This window comes from Stegostoma tigrinum, chromosome 35 (genome assembly GCF_030684315.1).
Source record: "Stegostoma tigrinum isolate sSteTig4 chromosome 35, sSteTig4.hap1, whole genome shotgun sequence".
Taxonomy (NCBI): Eukaryota; Metazoa; Chordata; class Chondrichthyes; order Orectolobiformes; family Stegostomatidae; genus Stegostoma; species Stegostoma tigrinum.
The window spans coordinates 24,813,990-24,836,196 of NC_081388.1; the positions used below are offsets into that span (position 1 = coordinate 24,813,990).

The 22,207-nt window shown below is 42.0% G+C and overlaps 2 protein-coding genes across 6 annotated transcripts in view; one reads left to right on the plus strand and one right to left on the minus strand.

Moving 5' to 3' along the window:
* LOC125447611 (interleukin enhancer-binding factor 3-like) overlaps nucleotides 1-4,032 on the plus strand; it is a 61,906-nt gene extending 57,874 nt beyond the window's left edge. For both annotated transcript variants that reach the window (XM_048522170.2, XM_048522171.2), the window contains exons 19-21: nucleotides 891-1,250; nucleotides 2,040-2,141; nucleotides 2,947-4,032. In XM_048522170.2, coding sequence (XP_048378127.2) covers nucleotides 891-1,250; nucleotides 2,040-2,141; nucleotides 2,947-3,077 — 593 coding nt within the window. In that variant the 3' untranslated portion in view covers nucleotides 3,078-4,032. The remainder of the gene's footprint in view (nucleotides 1-890; nucleotides 1,251-2,039; nucleotides 2,142-2,946) is intronic.
* qtrt1 (queuine tRNA-ribosyltransferase 1) overlaps nucleotides 1-22,207 on the minus strand; it is a 30,406-nt gene that overhangs the window by 5,717 nt on the left and 2,482 nt on the right. The window contains exons 5-10 of one of the 4 annotated variants that reach the window (XM_048522174.2): nucleotides 20,610-20,725; nucleotides 18,654-18,792; nucleotides 18,340-18,415; nucleotides 13,959-14,068; nucleotides 13,169-13,253; nucleotides 10,521-10,702 (exon numbers count right to left, since the gene is read on the minus strand). In XM_048522174.2, the coding sequence (XP_048378131.1) occupies nucleotides 10,550-10,702; nucleotides 13,169-13,253; nucleotides 13,959-14,068; nucleotides 18,340-18,415; nucleotides 18,654-18,792; nucleotides 20,610-20,725 (679 nt within the window). In that variant the 3' untranslated portion in view covers nucleotides 10,521-10,549. Of the gene's footprint in view, nucleotides 1-10,084; nucleotides 10,703-13,168; nucleotides 13,254-13,287; nucleotides 13,470-13,958; nucleotides 14,069-18,339; nucleotides 18,416-18,653; nucleotides 18,793-20,609; nucleotides 20,726-22,207 lie in introns of those variants that run through there. The other 3 variants (XM_048522173.2, XR_009442980.1, XM_048522175.2) reach the window with 3 other exon arrangements.

The window sequence follows — 22,207 nt, forward strand, 5'->3', positions numbered from 1 at the left end:
CAGCTCTAGTTGAACATGAAAATGCTCTCAAATTGCAATGACATCTGAAACTCAATAAAATTTAAAAATGAACCCATTGTCAACCTGAGCTTCACTTCAGTGGTATATATCAAAAAAAATCCAGCCTGTAACTTACACTTTTCTGTTGATTTGACATTGTACTTAAGAACTGTTGACCTTCACGTTTCTAACTTGAAGTTTGATATGGGTAGTTTCTATCTTGCCCTTTATTATAGACTGACCTGAAGCAGTCATGTGTCCTATCTGCTGTAATGGTCAGAAAGAGTAGTTTCCTGAAGTATTTAATTCTTAATGTAATTTATGTTGCATCATGAGAGTTTAAAAAAAAGTTTTCTCTCTGTCGCCATTGTTTCACCAAGTTGGCTATGTCAGTCCAATGTAAATGATGAACTCTGTGACAATTGAAGCTGACCCTTGGCTTGTTGCTTCATGTCCAACTACTGTGGGTTTCAGTTGCAAAAAATGTGATTAACCAAAATACAAGTTGAGAATCCACTGCAAAGGGTGCTTGCTTTATGGTAATACAGCATTGTCAGATCCATGTATGTTTTGCAGCTTTTGTTTTACTGGTTTGCATTGAGTAGAGGGTCTGTATCTTAGCTCACCTGCACTGACCATCATGGCTTCTGCTTGAAATTGCCAATGCACTGAAAATTGGGGGTGAAATTGGGGTCTTTTGGACTGACACTCTACATCACAGCGAGGAGGCATGAGGCAATTCCTTAATCTTTAGGGTTTACCTGACTTTGTGGCTCATTAGATGATCCGTGCTCGTGTACTGAGGATCAAAATCCAAGCAAGCTTGGCATCCAGAGAAGTTTAGGTAAAGTGACTATGAATCGTTAAATATTTCTTCCTTCACTCCACAGGTAATTATTACAACAGTGGTGGCTACTCCAGTTCAGGTGCTTCAGGGGGCTACTCCTACAGTCAAAATGACGGTTACACTCCTCCAGCACCAAAGAAGCCAATCAAGCCACAACCTCCCTTGCAAAAACCATCATATGTTGGTGGTGGTGGTGGTGGTGGTGGTGGTGGTGGTAGCTACCAGACACAGCAATCCTCATACAGCCAGAACCAATACAGTAGCTACAGCCAACCCCCACTTGCAGCCTCAACTAAACAGAAAGCCTACAACAGCCAAAACTATTCGTATTCCAGCTCCTCCTATAGTAGTTCCTACTCCGGGCAGAATGTTGGCACTAACATGGAATATGAACGCAAAGGTGGTATGTATGGTTTTTTTTGTCTTTTTGTGCAGCATTGCATATATGTCTAGTGAATCAACCAGTGTAAAGAGATTTTCACACAGGGTTTATTTGGTGGCATAAATATTCTTTTGAGAAGTAGAAGTAAACGGCCAGATCTTGTAACCAGATCGGTCTAAATGATCTCATTCTTCTGTTATTATGGCTCTGTGAATGTCCCGAGCTGCCCAGAAGTAACAAATGAGACGGCAGGTCAGAAAATAATCATTTCAAGTTTGGGTAGAAGGATGGACTGTGAAGCTGTTTAAGGCCCTCTGAAAGATCACATTTGATGCATCGGATGTGAATGTTGGTTTCAACGCAGCAAAGGATGTGGATCTGGAAATGAATATCTGCAGTTGAAGTATGAAAATTAGTGACCCACTTCATAGCTATAAAATCTGTTCCCATTTTCTGAAAATGTGCTTGGTAGAGGCACACACGGAATCTTTAGCCCAAAATAAGACCAGAAAAAAGCCCGTGAATGTTATTTGATCTGAACAAAAATAGAAATTGGCAGTTTCTGTTTCAGAACTCTGTAGACAGTTGCCTGAGGTGGCAGGGGAGAAACTATAGCTAAACTTTTGACCCCTCTTAAGATTCACAGAGCTGACACGTGAATTGTAGGGCAAATTCGTGGAGGAGGTGACTTGATTTTGACTTGAGATCTTATTTAAGTTATGCTTTAAAGGACATGGTAATGGATCAGAGAATGTGTTCATGGTATCCAGTCATGGAACCAGTTTCTCAGTATGTTCTGTTGTTTTGTAGGATACAGTAGCTCATCATATGGCTCTGGTGGGAGTAGTTCCTATTCTTCTAACACATCGGGAGGTTACGGAGGAGGTGGAGGTACTAGTGGCTCATATTCCGGTAAGCTGTAATGAAAATAACTTAAATGTGATCAGCTAATATGATCTTACTAATTGGCTAAAGAATGGACTGTTGCTGCATTTGTGAATTTACTGTTCTACATTCCTAAGGCTTTTATTGGAGCACACTTCGACTTCAAAATAAGATTGGGAGCTGGGGACAACTAGAAGCCAAAAGGAAAACTGCTAAAAGGAACAAATAGAGTGCTTGAATACAAACACTTGTAGAATCTCTGACAAAAGAACATTCAATTCAAACTGTATTTTTAAAAGTATATGAGAAATTGGGCACTGGAGAAGAGCAGTTTCGGGGTGATAAATGTTACTTATTTCCTGCCCCTTATCCTATCATTTATCTTGTACTGTCTTCCCCTCTTGCCATTTTGAAAACCATGCTTTGATAAATCCTATGCCAGTCTTATGCATCTGTAGCTTGATGTTTATTAGCAGAATGTCAACTCTGGGGAAACTGGATAGATTTAGGAGCCAACATTTTGGAGTTGACACAATTTTATCTGTTTCTGCATTCCTTCTTTTCCTTCTATGTTGTGGAATCTTAGGGGCACTGCAGCCAGTGGTAGCAAGCAGCATTAAGAAGTGGTTGATTGTATAGCTGTGAGGCCCTTTGCCACTTGATCATTGGAGGAGTTAGTGGTATCACTTTAGTAGAAGCTGTGTAGCAGCTGGATTCGCTGTCTTTTCATGTCCTTTTATTCCTGGTTGGAGGCATTCTTTCAAACATGCTACTTTACCACAGGACATGTATGTACCTGTCCAACATTGCAAATGTTGTTAATTGCTCACAGGGTACCCATCCCAGAGTGGCTACAACACACCATCGTCTGTGGGATATGGATCAAGTCAGTCGTCCTATTCAAGCCCAGGTGGGGGCTATGGCAGAGGAGACCACAGCATGAACACCTACCAGTACAGATAAACAGGATCAGAAGACACGACATCCACTTCGTTTCTCCCCCCCTAACTGCTGTATCTATTTTTCTTAAATACTGCGGACAAATTTTAAAAAAAAATCTTGTGTGACCACTTTCCACTAGCACTGCATACTCTTTAAGGTGGAGTTCAATGCCATTTCTTTAGTAAATAGTGCTGTGGTGTGTGATGCTTCAATGTGACATTCAGGTTCCAGATTTGGAATCCTAACACCACTCACTAAAGGGCATGTATTGCCTTCTAGCCAGAATAATCTGGTAGCTTTTGATAGGCGGAGAGCCCAGTTGGATAATTCTGCAGTAATAATTGTAAAAATTGTTAAATTATTGTGTTGTGCCTCCAAGGGAGTGGGCAGAGCCCTCAAGTCAGTAGTGTTCTCATAAACTGACCAAATATGAGTCCTGACTGGGTAAGGTGGTAACTGTACGGAGAAAATAACGTCAGAGCAACTTGGTGTTGGCTTGTAATGGTATTTTGTTCCTCCCCTTTCCCATCCATTTGACCATTTTGGCTGCTAGTGCTCTAGGCGCTACTTTAGTGATTGTTTCTTATTAATCAGGCAGGGAGATTCTGATCCCTGATTTTGACACAGGCAATGTTTTTTTTAATTTTAAAAACAATGTGTGCTGAAATCAACATGTAACACATTCTGGTTCCTGCAGTCCATTTTGGAATGGTCATTTTTGCCTGGTAGTTGTGAATGCAGTACTCTCTCCCTATCTGTAATGTATAATCTCTTAAATGGTTTTCCTGCAGAGTTGTCTAGAAGTAAAGCTTTGTTCTGAAGTGCATTTCTGCTCTTTTTGGTTTAGTTTATATAATTGTGTGAATTATTTTAAGATACCATGTTTTGTACTTTTGTTTTCTGTATTAGTTGAACAGTATTGCAGTTGATCTTCCTCTCAAAGTGGTTGAATAAAATGTTTATAAAGTAAAACAAATGTCATAATTTGTTGCATGATCTTTTGTCTTGACGCACATGTTTTTGCAAGAATTTTTCACCTACTATTTCAAGGAGTTGTGTGCAAGAATCTGGGAATGAAACAGTTTTCAGTCTTAAGCTTGGGCAGCAATAATAAGGCTACATTTGTTACAGAGCTGCAGGTGATATTCCTAAGACTTAGCAATTGCTATGTCTCAGTGGTACAGATTGCCTGGCTGGGGGCTATTTTATATGATGAAAGTGGACTAAACAATGTTAGATGAGCTATCGATCGCAGCACAGTGATCTCCTTAACTTTTAGAACTGCTTTCACAGATAAGTGAACCTATCAAATATTCTAATGAGAGTATTTCTATCTCTGGAGCAGAGAAATAGTCTACCTTCTGTTTTGTTTTTATCCATTAATGGCATGTACTTGAAGATTGTATTGAGCTGCCTTCTTGAATCACTAAAGTCCATGTGCTGTAAGAGACCCACTATACAATTTGGGGTGGAGTGTGGCTTGGAAGGGACTCGCAGGTGATGATGCTCCCATTATCTGCTGCCCGTGTCCTTACTGGTGGTAATAGTCAACTATTTGGAAGGTGATGGAAGCGTTAATGAATTTTTGCGGTGCATCTTGCAGGTGGTACATATTGTTGCAACCGAGCATTGGTAGTGGAGGAAGTGAATGCTTATGGATGTAGTGCTAATCAAGCTAGCTGCTTTGTCCTGGATGCAAGTGAAGAATATCGTGTTTCTTGGTGGCTAGTTGGTGTTCATGTCTCCTTTTATTGTCAGTTTGGTCTGTGTATTGTTTCTCAAAGTCCTTGTATGGTATTTTGTATATTATGTTAGTTTCATTGGTTGTGGATATGGGATCCTTTACATTCGTCGGTAGCTGTTGCAGTATGGTTGGTTTGTGGGCTACCCTGATACTTAGGGGTTTGAGTTATTTTGTGGTCATCTCTGTACAGTGGGGTGACTAGCATGTCTGGCCGTGTTGTGTTGTTTTGTTGTGGTCTGTCGCGGAGGTAACAGTGGATTGTGCGTTTTGGGTATCCATCTCTTCTAAAAAGAAACTCTGTTCAAACAGACCACTACTGCGCAAAGCGCAACAGGAGCACTGATACAATGTCCTGATGCAGTTCCATTTATGGTGTTGGGGTGACTGGTGTAATTAAGTACCAGATATTTAATTTTTTAAGAATTCATTAATGGGATGAGGGCGTTGCAGGTTAGGTGACATTTATTGCCCATCGGGCAGTTCAAAGGCCATCACAGTGCTGTAGATCTGGAGTCACATATAAGCCAGACCAGGTAAAGATGGCATTTCCTTCCCAAGGGGACATTAGTGAACTAGATGGGTTTTTCCCCTGACAACCGACTGTTGATTCATGATTATCATTAGATTCTTAATTCCAGACATTTTATTGAATTCAAATTCCACCATTAGCCATGGTGGGATCTGAACCAATGTTACCTGGGTCTCTGAATTAATAGTCTAGTGACAATACCACTAGGCCATCGCCTCCTCTAAATTATACCAGTAACTACCTCGACACCCATAAATGGGTGGCCAAACTAGAAGAAAACTTGACTGAAAGGATACACAAACGCCAACTGGCTATCGGGGGACACGGCTGGTTCTCACTGGTCTCGGTGCACATGGACAGAGAGGGACACATTCGACTGGGACAGCTCATCTATAGTAGCATGAGCCGGGTGGGGACAAACTGGGAATTTCTGAAGCCTGGAACTCCAGCGGCAAACACATTGTGCCGGACCTGATGGACAAATCACTGAAAAAAAGAGACACCAACCACTCCAGCAGACGAGGGCAGATGGACATGACATCAGTGCTTCGCTGGAGGTACACTGACTATGTTACCTAGCAGGGTGACAAAAACGTTTGCAATCAAGAATAGCACATTTGCAGAAGAGTTTGCCCACAATATTTGCACTATTTTCACGAATGCAGAATCCAAGCTTGGTAAGATTTGGATGGTACTTCTGGTTTTCTTGAAAATATAACTGAGCCACCAATTCTGTTCCTCTGCTGCTCACAGTCTGAAGCTGAACCAGACCATTCGTGACCGTGAGCGCATGTTCTAACCTCACTTTATTCACCACTAAGATTGCCTACTTTCATCTCCATAATGTCAGTTGTCTTAGAACTAGGATTAGATGGCGTGGACAGTGAGAGTCCTTTTCCGAGGATAATGATGTCGTCAGCTTGTACATGGGGGCATAGCTACAAATTGAGGGGTGATAGATTTAAGACAGATGTCAGAGGCGGGTTCTTTATTCAGAGTAGTAAGGGCGTGGCATGCCCTGCCTGCCAATGTAGTTAACTCAGCCACATTAGGGGCATTTAAACAGTCCTTGGATAAGCATATGGATAGGCTTAGATTAGTTCACAGGTCGGCATATTTCAAGGGCCGAAGGGCCTGTTCTGTGCTGTATTGTTCTATGTTCTAATATTTCATCACACTCCTGATTTGTGCCTTGTAGATGGTGGATAGGCTTTGGAGAGTCACTGCAGATTCCCCAGGCCTGCTCTTGTAATCTCAGTATTTATAGTTTATACCAGTTCAGTTTCTGATCCACAGTGGCATCCAGGCAGTTGATGTGAGAAATTCATTTAAGGTGATGTCTTGAGGACATGCTTAGATTCTTTGTCTTGTTGGAGATGGTCATTGCCTAGCACCTGTGCTGCAAATGTCACCCGCTCCTTGTCAGCCCAGACCTGGATGTTGTCCAGATCTTATTGCATTTGAACATCAACTGTTTTAGTACTTTGAGTGCCACAAATAGTGCTGCATATTGTGCAATAATCAGCAAACCTCTGACAGTAGTACTTGTTTTCCTTTTTAATGTGGCCACATAAGCTTCCAATACAATACGAGAACAAGTGAGACTACAAAAAACATGTGCACCACCTCATAACTTGTACATATCAGTGTTCTGACCCTTGAAGGGTCCAGGCCTGAAACGTCAGCTTTCCTGCTCGGCCTGTTGCGTTCCTCCAGCTCTACACCTTCTCTCTGATTCTCCAGCATCTGCAGTTCCTGTTACATCTGAGAGTACCGTGACAGTTTTGGTCCTTTTTATTTAAGGAAAGATGATATTTCATTGGATGGATTGTTTTATGAGCAAACTGAGGTGATCTCATTGAAATATATCAAATTCTAATGGTGCTTGACAGGGTAAGTGCCGAGAGATGTTTCCCCTAATGGGAAAGTCTAAGACCAGAGGGCATAGTCTCAAAATAAAGAAGGAATTTCTTCTGAGGGTTGAGTGTCTTTTGAACTACTTGCCAGAGAGCTGTGGGTGCAGATTCCTTGTGTATATTTAAGGGGGAGTTGATTTTCTGACTGATCAAGAATCCAAGGATTATGGGGAAAGGGCAGGAAAGACATGCGTTTAGATCAGTCATGACACTAGGAGTAGGCCATTTGGCCATTCAGTAGTGTCTTATCCTATGAGACCGTAAGAAATAGATAATTATAATTACAACAAGTAAAATTGATTTATAATTATCCAATTCAAAGAAACATGTTTAATTTATTATTTCATATGGCTGTAGAGGCTAATCTTATTTGCTGTCAGCAGGTATTCTTGTTACTAGAACTTACAAAAGCAGTTTTGCTCAGAATTTTATCCATCTAGTGAATGTTTTCATCATTGTTTCTGGCAATCTAATTAAAAACCAATTAAATTTACTTATTTTTCTGACTTAGGATCAAAGGGTATGGGGAGAAAACAGGAACAGGGGACTGATTTGCATGATCAGCTGAGATCATATTGAATGGTGGAGTAGGGTCTAAGGGCAGAATGGCCTACTGCTGTTTTCTATCATGTTCTGTCAAGTTTATCTCCGTGAAATTCGGTAAAATAAATTAAAACATGCCCTTGGCCAATCTGATTCTGCCCTCTTTTTCAATAATGTACCCACCACCAAGGTTACCCCATCTATAAATAACCTGCCCTGCCCCACTTTTTGAACATACTTCCTTTGATAATCTCATCCAATACAGTTTGTTTTTAAATGTTAGAGAACAGCTCATCTTTGTCCATGAGTATTCTAAAACTGGGAATTGTGATCACAGTTCCGTAAAAGTAATCCCCTACTGAAACTTCAACTGGCTGGACTCATTCCCTAACACCAGGTCCGGTATGGGCCCCTTCCTGAGTTGGACTATTCACATACTGCTCTATAACACCCTCCTGGATGCTCCTTACAAATTCTGCTCCATCTAAACCCCTAACAGTAAGTGAATCCCAGTCAATGTTGGGAAAATTAAAATCTCCCATCACCAATCACCCTGTTGCTCCTATGTTTTTCCATAATCTGTTTACATATTTGTACCTCTAGCTCATGCTCGCTGTTGGGAGGCCTGTAGTATAGCCCCAACACTGTTACTGCACCCTTCCTATTTCTGAGCTCTACCCACATTGCCTCACTGCTCGAGTCCTCCATGGGGCCCTCCTTCAGCACAGCTAGGATATCCTCTTTGACCAGTAATGCAACTCCTTCACCCCTTTAACCTCCCTCCTTATCCTGGGATATTAGTCGCCAATCATGCCCTTACCTCAACCAAGTCTCAGTAATAGCAGTAACATCATACTCCCAGGTACTAATCCAAGCCCTAAGTTCATCTGCCTTACCTACTACACTTCTCGCATTAAAACAAATGCACCTCAGACCACCTGTCCCTTTATGTTCATCATCTGCTCTTTCCCCTTAGCCACACTAACTTCATTATCTAGTTTCTTACTGTCCACTAACCACCTCATTTGGTTCCCATCCCCCTGCCACATTAGTTTAAATCCCCGCCAGCTGCTTTTGCTAAAGCACTCCCAGGACATTGGTTCCAGTCGTGCCCAGGTGTAGACCGTCTGGTTTATAGTAGTCCCTCCTCCTCCAGAACAGTCCCAGTGTCCCAAAAAATCTGAACCTCTCCCTCCTGCACCACCTCTCAAGCCACTCATTTATCCTGCCTATTATTTCTACTCTAACTAGCACATGATACTGGTAGCAATCCTGAGATTACTACCTCTGAGGTCCTATTTTTTAAAACTTGGCTCCTAACTTCCTAAATTCTGCTTGTAGGCCCTCATCCCATTTATTACCTACATCATTGGTGCTTATAGGGACCATGACAGCTGGCCGTTCGCCCTCCCGCTTCATGATGTCCCTGACCCGTGCCCCTGTGAGGTAACATACCATTTGGGAGTCTCGTTTTCGACCACAAAACTGGCTATCTACTCCCCTTACAATCAAATCCCCTATGACTATAGCCCTTCCACTCTTTTTCCTGCCCTTCTGTGCAGCAGAGCCAACCACAGTGCCAGGGACCTGGCTACTGCTACCTTCCCCTGGTGAGCCATCTCCCCCAACAGTTTCCAAAACAGCATACCTGTTTTGGAGGGAAATAACCACCGGGAACACCCTTTGGTCACCTATTCCCTTGCTCCCTCAGCAATCCTAATCTGCATTGTGATCAGTTTGCTAAACATGCTATCCACAACTTCCTCAGCATCGCATATGCTCCAGAGGGACTCCATCCACAGCTTCAGAGCTGTCATACAGTCTAACAAGAGCTGTAGCTGTACACATTTCCTGCATGTCTAGGAGTCAGGGGCATAACACGGGTCTGGGATCTCCTGCCATTTTTACTCGTAAGCTTAGCTTAGTCCTACTATAATATCAAATTCCAGAAAAAAATGAAAAAAAATTTATCAATCACTCTACTTAACAGGACATTTTTAGAGAAAAGAAAGAAAAGCCTTGCCTTATCATCACACCATGCAGTTTTGTTTTTGGTTAGAGGGCGGCGAGTGGGAGACACTGCACAAATATATCAGTTCACTCACCTTCCCAGAGTGCAATTCAACTGCTCCCACTCAGCTCCACTGCCAAAATGAAGAACTTACCTTCCCAGAAGTCCCCTGGTCCTCACTCTCACCGCTCCAGCTGATGCAGCAAAAATACAGAACAAAGCCAGGGAACAGCCATGTGCAGAGGGCGTGAAGACGTTTTTGTAGGAATGAGGCAGGAGTCAGTCTGCTTTTTGTAATGAAATTTACTTCAAAAATAAAATTTGTTTTCATAACTGGCTGTTTTAATGAGACATAAACAAACTTGCATTAAAAATATTTTGTCCTTTTTGTGTCTCTAAGAGTGTTCCCTGTCATATTTTATGCACTTTTAGGTCACACCGGCAAAAGGCATTTGAATTGATGCTAATAATATAAAAAGGATTCTGGCTCCAGCACTAACTTCAGGCAGTCTGCCCAGAATTAGCGCACACCTTGGAGGCAGGATCACATGATGGATAATGGAGATGCTGTCACAAGTGTTAATACATTCAACATTTCTTAAAAATCACTTAATTTTGGAACAAGTTACACAACTATCAACACAAATATAGGTGAGTGCAAGAGGTCACAGGCTCCACCATACATAATGGAGAATGCCCCTTTCCTTGGTGAGTATGTTACCTCATTCAGCAATGGGTGTCCCAGACCCTCTATTCCAGATGAACATTGACTGTGCTGAGTGCTTCAACAGCCCAGCGTGGATATTCCTCTTTACTCCCATACATCCGCTTCATAAACTGCTGAATGAAGACTGGAAATCGTCCCTGCTGAATACTCTCACGGATTGAATACATCAGGTTCAACTGCAAAACAAAGTATTGTCCTAGCTCACTCAGCAAAAATCAATGGATCTAACAGGAGAAATGACATAATGCAGCCCTGCTCAGCTAAATTTCTGGGCATTAGCAACAGTCCCAACATTAGGAGTGTAAGGAAGCAGCGAGGCTTACTCCTGATCACTGTTCAGAACATATAAACACATAAAAACATTGAGGCTTTTATTGTAAACTATCCTTGACACTCACACCACACCTCACCTCCTGCACCAAAGAGTCAGCAGACAGGCACCGGGCACATAGGTGCTGCTTGCTCAATAGCAGAAACATACCAAAGCTGAAGCAGGCAGAGCATGAATGTTTGCTCAGACTGAATGCTGGCAATTGGTTTATGAAAAAGTCTTATTCTTTTTGTACAAATCTAATTCTGTTTATACCTAGCATTAATTAGTATTTAATAAATCTGCAGTTTAAATTCTGAAGTTCTCTGCTTAAGGCTGCGTTTTAACAAGGTCTCCACTAGAAGTACATTTAGACATAGAGAAGTAGCTGAAGCAGGTTTCTCTGTAACTGGGTCAGCTATGCCTTTTAGTGCTTACTTACAACATTGCTAGGAGTTGAGTAATGAGGGAGTTAGGGGAGGAAGAGCAAAGAGGTTCTTCTGTGCTAAGTATTTCAGCATCCAGGTATTGGTTCTTCCTTTGCTACAGGAGATGCAACTACTTATCTGCTGACTGCCTGGTAAATGACTAAGGTTTGTTCTATTGTGAAGGTTCAAATACTTCATATGTTATTAACACTGCCACCAAATGCTAAAAAGCTAAGCAAACATAATTGTATAAAATGACAAAGTTAAATTTGAATATAGTAAGGATGTCAGGATGAGTGATGTGTCTGTAGAGCTACATATGTGGGACTTCCTGCAAGCCTAGTTTGATCCAGGGCAAATATACTTGCAGTAAGAGTTTAAAGCTCAAGCAGCTTCAGCTTGAATTTCCTGATGTGTCACTGTACTCATAGATCAGTCTCCGGGTAGTAATCTGGAAGCACTGTTCCAGGATTCATTGCAAATTGAACAAGTGTTGTCAGGGACAGGAGTTTGAGATTGTGAGGGAGACCCAGAAAGCAGGAGCATCACCCTTTGCAACTGTCCAACAGATTCGAGGTTCAGCTTGTTTGAACAGGGCTACTACAGGGTGGATGAGCTAAACGACCATGGAACCAGAATGTATCCAAGTAGAGGGAGCAACGATAATGAGGGACAATATAGTCTGAGGGATTTAACGCTGTTGTATGCAGCAGAGTGTCAGTCTGAGGCAACTGTGATCCACCCATAACCAGGGTTCAAGACATCTAGACAGGATAAAGTATGAGATTTTGCACAGTGTGAAGAGCTAGGACTAAAGTAAAAAGCAGAATCTTTTGAATTATGTGAGCCATATGAAAATTGAGGAACTGAAATGACAAATCACTCAGGGAAAATGGTCCTGAGTAAAATGGAGATGTGGTCTGATGTGTCCAGCTCCTGATGGACACTCATCCATAGGGTCCTTCTTAAAAGTGGCTACCAAGAGTTGATGCATTGGTTTTAATTTTTAATAACTCCCTACAAGACCCATTAGATTGGAAGACAGCAAATTATTTGTTCAAAAAAGAGGGAGAACAAAGCAGGAAGCCACAAGCCACAAAATGTTAACAGAGCACTTAAATAAATTCAACATAATTGGGCAGAGTCAACATGGTTTTGTGAAGGTCATGTTTAACCGATCTGTTGGAGCTCTTTGAGGAATGAGCACATGCTACAAGAAGGGGAAACCAGTAGACGTACTTAGACGGCATCTGATAAAATACCTCAACAAGGTTACTGTGGAAAGTAAAAGCTTATTGTATGAGGGAATAGCATATTGGCAGGGACAGAAGATTGACTGCTAAGAGGAAGCATGACAGTAAGCATAAGTAATTCTTTTCTCAGGCTATCAAGATATAGCAAGAGATGTGCCACAGGACTCAGTACTGGCCCTCGACTGTTCACAATCTGTATAAGTTATATGAATGAAGGGATACTCATAAGATAGATTAGAAAGCAAGTTGTAAAGTGGAGGTGAGGCAGCTACATCGACATAAATAGGTTAGATTGAGTTGACAAAAATCTGACAGATGAAGTATCATGTGGGGAACACTCCCAGAACAGGAACAATGCAATGCAGAGTTAGATACAGAGTAAAGCTCCCTGTACTCCTTCAAACTGCAAGTAAAGCCTCTCCCTCCTTCTCCATATAACAGTCCCAGTACAGGTACAGCAAGAGGTTAGATGCAGAGTAAAACATCCACTACATTGTTCACATCAAAGTGTCCCAGGATAGGTAGAGTGTGATGTTACGTATAGAGTTACATTCCCTCCATTCTTAAACAAAGCAAATCGTCATCACACTCCCACTTAAATACTCCAGACAAGTCCAGCGTGGGGTTAGATACAGAGTACAGCTTCCTCACCTGGTAGGCAATGTTGTGGATGGTGATGTGATGGAGGGCAGCAGTGTCACTCCTGAACAGGGCATGTAGATATGCTCGAGAGTACCTGACAAATGTAGGACAGTAGATTAAACAGATACCTGGGATAGAGAAAAGGGATAAGACGAACTGCAGATGCTGGAGAATCCGAGATCCTAGAAGGGTCTAGTCCTGAAATGTCAGCTTTCCAGCTCCTAAGATGCTGCTTGGCCTGCTGTATTCATCCAGCTCCAAACCTTGTTATCTTAGACAGATTCCTGGACTGGTTGGGCTAGCAACCCCTCTGAAACATATACCATAAACTATATTGGTGGTTTTCTGCAAAATTCTGGCACCAACATTGCTTCTTCCCATCTCCACCAACAAACACACACACGACTGACCAAATGCTGGAAAATAAGACAGCAATAGTTTAGGTGATTGCTTTTGGCACAGACTCAGTGGGCCCCTATGACTCACCCTCTCTGCCTGGGACAATTGCCATTAAATAATTTCTTACAGTTGCCGCTCTTCACATTTCGCCTACACAAGCAATTGAACAATGGACACCATCACAGCAGAATTCAGTCTTGTTGCACTCAATAACCATGCAGACATACAAATTTTTCATCAGCATTCCCGGATGACGTGCAAGAGTTTTTTCCTTCAAACTCATGAACAAAGGGTAACTGCATTACCTTCAAAGCTGCAAGATGGAGATATTTCATTCACAGTAATAAAGATGACCAGCAGTTGTTGTGAGATGCAGAGAACAATCAGCCACCTTTCCTACCTCTTACATGTAGGACAGTCACAATCCTCATCGATGGGTTTGAAATCCTTGGCATATTGCCTGTTTTTCAGTTGTAAGGATCCCCAAGGAACAAGTGCAGACCCAAATCGCTGAGAAATTAGAGGGGACAGATTAGATCACAGTGTTGAAGCAGTTAAGTAACATCACCTTCAGTAACAAGGCTAGCAGCTCAGAGATGACCCCAAAGCCCTATAATGGGTTGAACAGCATTCCTGGCTCTGGCTTCCCTTACACTAAAATCCAACTCCATGACTAACTAGGAAAGCCCCAGCAGCCAGAAATTCCATGTTTATTAAGGTTACAAGAGGGGTGAGGCAAGAGTGACTGCTCTTGACATTGAGGCAGCATTTGAACAACTACACATTAGTTAATTAGTTACTGCCATAGTATCTATTCTATAAAGTAAAGAGCTAAATTATTCCAAGTTCTTCCTCCTTTTGTTAAATTTTAACTATAGTGTTTCAATAAATTGTGTTTTGTTTAATGTCAAGCAGTTTGACCAATCGAATTGATCTGGTCCAGAACTAATGCCACATCCAAAAATATTCACTCCTTCTACCACCCATGCTCAGTAGCAGCTTGTATACCATCTACAAAATAAACTGCATAAATTCACAAAGGCTACTTTGGCAGCACATTCCAAACCTTTGGCCATCTAGAAACATGGGCAACAGATCTACGGGAACATCACCGTTTGCAAGTTCCTTTCCAACTCACACAGCATCCTGACTCAGAAATATATCACCATTCCTTCTTGGTCACTGAATCAAAATCCTAGATTTCCCTTCATGATAATTCTGTGCTTCTAACTGCTCAACGTGGACTACAGCATTCATAATAATCATCAACAGTATTTAGGGATGGGCAATAATACTGGTTTGACAGTGATATTCACACCCCGTGAACTTATTTTTAAAGATCATTTAGCTTGAACTTTTAACTGAGCTAGCAGAGACGATACAATCCATTGAACACTACCTGGCTACAAAAATACACGACCAACACTCACTCATCTCAATCCACATGGACAAGGGGAAGCACAACTTCGACTGGGACCACACCAAGATCCTGGGACAGGCCAGGCAGAGACAAGCACGAGAATACCTGGAAACATGGCACTCAACGAAGCAGGCTATTAATAAACACATTGAATTCAACCCCATATACATTTCATTATGGAGGAAACGTGGTAGTGAGGCAATCCATCGCAACAGAATTTAAAAGCCAGGTGGGAAAACACACCAACGCTTCATCGGAGGCTGCACTGAGGATGTTACCCAGCATGGTAACAAAACGTCTGCAGAACAACAAACCAGCTCGGTGAGCCAACCAACCTCAACAGCGACAACCCGAGCTACAAACCTACTCCAAAACCTTAGAAACGATCCATTCTTAGTTTCTTCTGCCATTCTCAAGCAACTTAAATTCAGTTTATTCGTTTCTAGCTAAACACCCTGTTACATCTTGCAAAATTGCTCCATTCAACTCCAAACCGCATCATTTAAAGGTTTCGCCTGCACATCCTGAGAACTGCCTGGTCAGAGACCGTTCTCTCCCCATACAAACACCAAAACAATAGCTGCTTTACACGATTTTGCAAATAAGTGCTCTTGGAACAGAAAACACTGACGTAATCACACCTACACATCATACAGTAGGAAAGGATTCCATGTCCAACTGGCCAGGTTTGCTAATGCCACCAATGAAAGAATTCTAAGATCCAAAGACACACAACCAGAAGTCAGCCATTCAGGCCACTGGGTCAGCTGCTCTGCCATTTAATGAGATCATGGCTGACTTGATAATCCTCAACTCCACTTTCCAACCTTAACCCCGTAACCCTTGGCAGATTTTTAATCAGCAAATCTCAGACTTTTATATACATATGACTCAGGCTCAGCAGCTGTCTGTGGTAAAGAATTTCAAAAAACACTATCTTCAAAAAGTTCCTCTTCTGTCTTAAATGGGCAATTCATTACTCTTGACATTATGTCCTCTGGTCCTAGACTTGCCACAAGGGAAAATGAGCTTGCTGAATCTATTCTGTTAAGTCTCGTAAGAATTTTGCAAATTTCAATCAAGTATCCTCTCATTTTTCCAAATTTTAATGAGTACAAATCCAAGCTACTCAACCTCTCCTCAAAAGTCCCTCCAAACCTGGTATCAGCTTAGCAAGCAAAGAACACCATTGCACGGTAATACTGTACCAATACATGATACCTTTGCAAACTAAAAACATTTTGCGTCCACATTGTCTGTACCCTCTCCACAGCCTTCACATCCCTCTGGTCATATGGTGATCAGAACTGTACACAGTATTCCAAATGTGGCCTCACTAAAGTTCTATACAGTTCCAACATGATTTGCCAATTTTCATACTGCATGTTTTAGCCAATGAAGATAAACATACTGCATACATTGACCAACTTATCCATTTGAGGAGCTACTTTCACCTGTACACCTTGATCCTTCTGTATGGTGATGCTAATAAGGGTTCTGCCATTTACCATACATTTCTCTACTGCATTAGATCTCCCAAGATACATCAGCTCACATTTGTTCAGATTAAACGCAATCTCCTATTTCTCTGCCCACATCTCCAGTCTAACTGTATCTTGCTGTATCCTCTGACAATCCACACTGGCCGCAGCTCCCCCAATCTGTGTGTTGTTCACAAATTTACTAATCAGGCTCCTCCAAATCATTCACAGATATTACAAACAACAGGGGTTCCAGCACTGATCTCCAGTCAAAAAAGAAAACACCCTTCCAGCATTACTCTCAGTCTTCCGTAAGCAAGGCAGTTCTCTATCCATCTTACCATCACAGTGTGGATCCCATGTGACTTCACCTTTGTATCAGTCTATGAGGGACCTTATCAAAACAGATAGACAAACATCTACTGCTTGCCTTCATCAATTATCTTTGTCACTTCCTCAAAAAGCTCAAATTTGGAGAGACAACTTTTCATGCACAAAGCCATCCCACCTATTACTATTAAGTCCATATTTTTCCATACGTGAATAAATCTTATACCCAAGAACTTACTCCAGTAATTTCCCTACCACTGATGTAAGGCTTACTGGCCTGCAATTTCCCAGACTATCCCCATTGCCCTTCTGAAAGGAACAACGTTGGCTGTTCTCCAGTACTTTGGGACTTCTCCTGGGATGAACGAGGATACAAAAATTTTGTACAAGACCCCAGCAATTTCTTCATGTGTCCCTCAGCATTCTGACACAGAACCAATCAGATCCTGTGAACTTGTCTATCTTACTGCTTTTTAAAAAAAACACACAGCACCTCCTTTTTTATACTGACATGTCCCAGAATATCAACATTCCCTTCTCCACCATGTTCTTCTCCCTTGTGAATACTGATGCAAAATATTGTTTTAGAACCTTATCCACTTTTTCCGGCTCTCCACATAAATTCCCTCCTTTGTCCTTGAGTGGGCCTACCCTTTCCCCTCGTGCTCCTTATATATGTATATACGCCTTTCCTTAATCCTGTTTGCCAAAGACATTTCGTGGCCCCTTTCAGCCCTCCTAATTCCTTATTCGAGTTATTTCCTGCTTGTATTTTTCCAGGGCTCTGTCTGCCATCAGTTTCTGAAATCTTATATGTGCCTCCTTTTTGTTTCTGGCTAACCTCTCAGTTTCTCTTGTCATCCAAGGTTCCTGAATCTTGCCATCCTTATCCTTCATTTTCACAGGAACATACTGGTCTTGAACACTAGGCAGAAGCTGGAGAATGTACGCTGGGGACAGCTGTTGGAGATTAAATCCACATCTGGCACATGGGAATCTTTTAAAGGCCAGTTCCTTAATGTTGTGGTACTTAGCTTTGATACTTTCATCCAAGGGCCACTCTTATCTATAAGTAACTTTGCAAAATGCTCCCCCACTGAAACTCCAATCACCTGGCTGGGTTCATTCCCCAATGCAGGTCTACCTATGGCCCCTTCCCTGTTTGGACTATTTACATATTATTTCAAGGGACTCTCCCAGAAACACCTAATAAATCCCCCTCATTCAAGCCCCTGGCACTAAGGAAATCCAAGTTAATACAGGGGAAGTTAAAATCATGCACCACAATAACCTTGTTATTTCCAAATTTTTCCACAATCTGTCCACAAAGGCTCACATTTTTCACATTGTATTCCATCTGCCAAGTTTTTGCCCACCCACTTAATCTCTCTCCACTCCTATTTTCGTATCATCCACAAACCTGGTAACAGTACATTCACATTCCTTGTCCAAATCATCAACATACATTGAAAATAATTGTGGCCCCAGAGCTGATTCCTGTGGCACTCCACTAGTTACATTTTGTCATCCTGAAAATCTGAAACTCTTACCGCTGTCCGTGTGGGAAACACACAGTCAAACATGTCACAACCCAAAGCCACACACACCACGAGATCAGTTGCATATCTGGGGGGATAACAGAAGAGGAGACTGTAAATACACATTGTGCAGTTATTACTTCAGGCACCAGACTGCCATCTACTGGTCTATGTACACAGTGATAAGGTGGGTACATGGCACTGGGAGATTCATTTGTACACAACGATAGCTCCTCCCTCACCACACAAAGATAGATAGAGGTTCTGTGCAATGCAAACACAGCAGAGACAGAGGTATGGGGTGCACAGCAAAGACAAACACATACCCCACTCCCATCAGGTAACGTGGCTTCTCTTGTGGGAGATATTCTGTACTGAGTGTCACCATTCTCCAGAAATGATCCTTCTCTTCCCCACCACTAAGTCCACCAATGGCAAAACCAGAGACATCACGCTTAATCATCTCTGAAATCATAAAGAAAATAAATGCGTTGAAAAATGCAGTGGCTAGTAACAGGCTGACAGACAGCAAAGCCACAGCATCCAGGACCCCATCTATTCACAATTTATATCTGTGGTCCTGATCCGCAGCCTTTGCTAAGATGATCCTTTTACTCATGAGAATGTTGCTTCTTGATCTTCCTTTTTCACATACATTCTAATTTGCAGGAGGCACAGGGTGCTGGTTCACATGTTTAAACGGTCCCTCGCATATTAATAGAAAGTCACAGCTTATTGTAACGTAAGAGTGGAAATAATCCGACTATCTACAGGTTTGAGATACTCAACAGCTCCTCCCACTCTGAAGATCCAATTTCTGACTGAATACTCTCACTCCAACTTGTTCAACTACTGCGAGCCAATCACATTGAAAACACATAATCAAACACGTCACAACCCAAAGCCACACACACCACGAGATCAGTAGCATATCTGAGGGAGTAAGAGAAGAGGAGACCATAAATACACATTGTGCAGTTATTACTTCAGGCATCACACTGCAATCTACTCGTCCATGCACACAGTGATAAGGTGGGTACATGGCACTAGGAGATTCATTTGTACACAACGATAACTCCTCCCCTGCACTTCACATGAAGACAGATAGAAGTCATGTGCAATGCAAACACAGCAATACAGACAGAGGGTGGGCACAGCACAAACAGAGCAACACAGACAGAGGGGGAGGGGCGCACATCACAGACATGTACCCCACTCCCATCAGGTGAGCACCATTCCACAGACCAATCAGCTACTTGTTACTCGCTGAATGTCCAAACATACACAACTGCTTGGCTCCATCTCATCTGTAACTAGTCTTTCCCTACTGTTTAACCAACAGCAGTATAAACAGAGATAGTAGGAATTGCAGATGCTGGAGAGTCTGAAATAACAAGGTCAGCTAAAAACCCGTCAGCTTTCCTGCTCCAATGATGCTGTTTGGCCTGCTGCGTTTATCCAGCAGTATAAACAGCTTTTACAGTAGCCTCAGGTAACCTGCTTTTATAACCTGCAGCAATCCTTTCACAATCCTTGGCATTCAAAACAGTTCTTTTCACAATTTAGTCCACAAGCAAAAACAGAAAATTAAGAAGATATGGTCTTTAAATTGAAGGAAAAGAATACTGAAGAATCAGTTTAATAGCACCAGTTGACAGGATCCAATGAGATGATCCCCTTGCTTCCCAAGATCTTTCATTCCACATTCTTTCAATTACATGCAGAACAAAAAGGGTGTTTTGCACTAACTGCAAAGTTATTAGTAATGGGCAATAGCTTACAGCAACCGATGGGATAGAATAACTGGCTGTCTTCCTGTTTTTGGGTACTTCACTGCAGAGAGGGAGAGACAGAGAGAAGAAACTCATCATTGCTGTAGTCCAAAGTTTCTTCCCCTGTAATGTAACCACATAAATTGTTTGCCTTCCCAGAGCCAATCGGGTCGTCATCAGGCTGATGACTTCTGGCATCCACACAGTTCCAAATGCACGAACCAATCATTAACCATGTCACTCTGCACACATTCCTGGTGCCATGGCATCTGAGGCAACTTCCCCACGTTTTCAGCCAAGCAATAATGTAAATATAACTCAGTGAGTTCCAGTCGCTAGTTTTTAAAACATAGAGCATCTGCTTCCACAGTTTACTTAGTTCACAACAATACTGTTCCCATTTTAATCCATAATCCAAAATAAAAAGCAAAATTATGTGGTTTCACACAAGACAAAAGATGATTTCCTGCTTAAAATCAAAGATCAGAAAAGTTGAGACCTATGTCTAACCTGTCAGACATTTCTTACGCAGTTCAGCATCCAAGCCGCCCTGAATAATAGCAAACAGATTCTGTTGCTGAGGGTTCTTGTTTGCTGCAATGCAGCGATCCAACCAGCGAACAGACCTAAGAGAGACAGACACAGTTACTGTGATTTGTATTGGATGAATCAAACAGATAGGCACACAGTCAGGGAGAGAGACAAAGTGGAAAAGACGGGAGTGAAGGGGAGTGGAAAGAGACAGATGGGTGGGAACGGGAGGGAGAGACACTGGGGAGAGTAATAGAACAGACAGTATGGGAATCTAACTAAGTACAGCAGATAAAGGGGACAACTATGACAAGGGGGACAGGCAATGTTAGACTAAGGGTGTTGTATTTAAATGCATTAATTGCAAGTACATGAAACAAAGGAAATGAGCTTCTAGTTGGTGACTATGGCGTCACGGGCATCACAGAGACATGACTACAAAGGGACCAGGGATGGAAAAGAAATATCCAAGGATACTCTCATATCAAAAGGACAGGCACACGGGCAGAGGAAGAAGGTTTGACTCGTCAGAAAGAATGGAAACTAAATTAATAGTTAGAAGCAACATAGGATCAGAAGGCCACGGGTCAGACTGGAGAACCACTGGGATTACTCCCTGATGCGAGTAATCCCAGTCGTCAGGACATGGGGAAGAAAATAAATCAGGAGATAGAAAAGGCACGTAAGAAAGGCACCAGGACAATAATCATGGGGAACTTCAATGTGCTAGGGGACTGGGAAAGTCAGGTTGGCAGGAGATCCTAAGAAAAGGAATTCCTGGAAATATTTACATTTTTTTGGAGCAGCTTGTGATGGAGCCTGTAAAGGAACAAGCAATGTTGGATTTGCTCACACGTCATGTGGAAGACTTAGTTAGGGAGCTGAAATTGAAGTAACCTTCGGGGGCAGTGACCATAATATGATAGGATTCACCTTGCAGTCTGAGGGGGAGAAGGTTAAATCAGATGCAGTGGTATTACCATTGAGTAAAGGTAACTACAAAGACAGAGAGGAGCTGGCCAGAGTTGATGATAAAGAATACAGTAGAGCAGCAATGACAAGACATATACATTATCCATTAACAATCCAGAAGAAGAAACTAAGGATATTGCTCCTAAATTCGCAGATGACACAAAGATAGATGGATGGAGGGGCAGATGCATGTTTATGAGGTGAGGACATTGCAGAAGGACATGGACAGGCTTGGAGTGTGGGCAAAGAAGTGGCAAAAGGAATACAATGTCAGAAAGTATGAGGTTATGCCACTTTGGTAGGAAGAATAGAGGTGTAAACTATTTTCTAAACATGGAAAGGCCTCAGAAATCTAAGCACAAAAGTTTTAATGAATCCTAGTTCAGGATTCTCTTAATGTTAACTTGCAAGTTCAGCTGGCAGTTCAGAAGGCAAATACATTGTTTGCATTAATTTCAAGAGGGCTTGAATCCAAAGCCAGGGACATACTACTGTATTAGCGTCTGGCCAGACTTCTTTTGGAACGTTGTGAGCAGTTTTAGGCCCTGTATCTAAGAAAGGATTTGTTGAGATTGGAGGGGTCCAGAGGAGGTTCATAAGATCGA